The 2,279-nt window shown below is 48.2% G+C and overlaps 1 protein-coding gene across 1 annotated transcript; it reads left to right on the top strand.

The window, feature by feature from the left end:
• Nucleotides 1–503: 503 nt before the first annotated feature.
• LOC132213440 (TBC1 domain family member 20-like) lies at nucleotides 504–1,772 on the top strand. Its single transcript, XM_059660020.1, has one exon. The coding sequence runs from the start codon at nucleotides 526–528 to the stop codon at nucleotides 1,732–1,734; it is 1,209 nt and encodes a 402-aa protein (XP_059516003.1). The 5' UTR covers nucleotides 504–525; the 3' UTR covers nucleotides 1,735–1,772.
• Nucleotides 1,773–2,279: the final 507 nt, after the last annotated feature.

Genomic DNA, 2,279 nt, shown 5'->3' on the forward strand with positions numbered 1-2,279 from the left:
GCTTGGCAGACAGGGGGCCCTCACAGGCGAAAAGCAAAACAAAATCAGACTCTAATGGAAACTCATCATATGTTGTCATGAGATAGCTAAACACAGAATACCTTCTTTTCCAGTAAATTAAAGAATCCTTGCATTCTATATTCGCTTTATTAAAGTCATCTGTTTTGGGACTATAAGAGTATAAATTTCTAACATTCTCTCCTCTTTGGCATAGATAAAACAACTTCTAGAAGAAAAAGAAAGTATCATCCAGATGACACGCTACTAAATAGATGAAGCCAGAATAACAGAGCATTTTCTTCAGTGATCATGAAGAAATAAAATTTCCTAGGTTAAATCTTGTTAACCAATCAATCTGACAACAATAACGCCCCATCCTTCAATGACAGCTTGTTTCCCTGGAAGACATCTGATTTTATGATATTAAGAAATATTCTGGGAGCCGGGCCTACCGGGAAGTGCGGGCGCATTTTCTCTCAGCTCCGCCACCAGCCGGGGCTCGGGCCGTGCCCGGGCCCCCGGGACATGGCCTCCCCGAGTGCGCAGGGCGAAGTCCCCACCTCCAGTCACTGGGACGACGGCGCGGAGACGGCAGGCTTTAACGCCAAAAGGAAAAAGAAAGTGGCAAAGATATACCAGGCTCTGAACAGTGATCCCACTGATGTGGCTGCCCTTAGACGCATGGCTATTAGCAAGGGAGGGCTCCTAACTGATGAGATGAGACGAAAAGTGTGGCCCAAGCTCCTCAATGTCAACATCAATGACCCACCTCCTATATCAGGGAAACACCTACGACAGATGAGCAAGGACTACCAACAAGTGCTGCTGGATGTCAGGCGGTCCTTACGGCAGTTTCCTCCTGGCATGCCAAAAGAACAGAGAGAAGGGCTCCAGGAAGAACTGATCGACATCATCCTTCTCGTCTTGGAGTGCAACCCTCAGCTGCATTACTACCAGGGCTACCATGACATTGTGGTCACATTTCTGCTGGTGGTAGGAGAGAGTCTGGCAACATCCCTGGTAGAAAAAGTATCTGCCCACCACCTCAGGGATTTCATGGATCCAACAATGGACAACACCAAACATATATTAAACTATCTAATGCCCATCATTGACCAGGTGAATCCAGAACTCCATGACTTCATGCAGAGTGCTGAGGTTGGGGCCATCTTTGCCCTCAGCTGGCTCATCACCTGGTTTGGGCATGTCCTGTCTGACTTCAGACACGTGGTGTGGTTATACGACTTCTTCCTGGCCTGCCACCCCCTGATGCCCATTTACTTTGCAGCTGTGATCGTGTTGTATCGAGAAGAGGAAGTCCTGGATTGTGACTGTGACATGGCCTCGGTTCACCACCTGTTGTCCCAGATCCCTCAGGACCTGCCCTATGAGATGCTGATCAGTAGAGCCGGAGACCTTTTTGTTCAGTTTCCCCCATCTAGACTTGCTTGGGAAGCAGCTGCCCAACAGGAAGCCAACAAAAAGGCAGCTCCTACCTTCAAAGACTTTGAGCTGGCATCCACCCAGCAGAGGCCTGACATGGTACTGCGGCAGAGGTTTCGGGGACTGCGGACTGAGAATCGGACAAAAGACGTCCTGACCAAACCAAGGACCAACCGCCTTGTGAAACTGGCGGTGATGGGGCTGATGGTGGCACTTGGAGCAGCCGCTCTGGCTGTGGTGAAAAGTGCCCTGGAGTGGGCCCCTAAGTTCCAGCTGCAGCTGTTCCCCTAAATGCCAGAGAAGATTCTCCCTCTGGTATTACGTGAAGGTCTCGTCCTTCCATGGAAGGATGGGGAGGGGTGGGATGTCCTTTATTAAAAGGGTTTCTGTCAAAAAAAAAAGAAAAAAAAGAAAAAAGAAATATTTTGTTGAAAATCAAATCCTGTTTATGAACCCTGTTTTTATTTCTCCCACTCCAACTTGACCTTTCTGCTTTCAAAAGACAAAGATGCATTTTTGATTCCTTAGGGGTTTATATCATCTTCACTTCAGCCTTGGAGTCACTATCCTTTTAGAGAACTTCTGATTAAAATGTTGGGTGGAATCTGAAGGAAACCAAAGTCCTGGGAGATCAAACAAGGCTTACTCCATGTTGGGGAACCTGCGCCCCACTCCCACCTCACTACCTTTAGAGCTCTGGAGAGGAGAAGGGGTGGTGTAAGGTCAAGTAACCTATATAACCTGTCCCTCCTCTCCCCATCCCTCCTTCCCTCCACACTACATGCTAATAGCTTCTTTGCCAGCACATCCTTGCTTGTGCCATCCTCATGGAGCTT

This window comes from Myotis daubentonii, chromosome 12 (assembly GCF_963259705.1).
Source record: "Myotis daubentonii chromosome 12, mMyoDau2.1, whole genome shotgun sequence".
NCBI classification, from domain to species: domain Eukaryota; kingdom Metazoa; phylum Chordata; class Mammalia; order Chiroptera; family Vespertilionidae; genus Myotis; species Myotis daubentonii.

Coding starts and splice junctions, on each gene's coding strand:
- LOC132213440 (XM_059660020.1), top strand. CDS start 526: ATGGCCTCCCCGAGTGCGCAGGGCGAAGTCCCCACCTCCAGTCACTGG.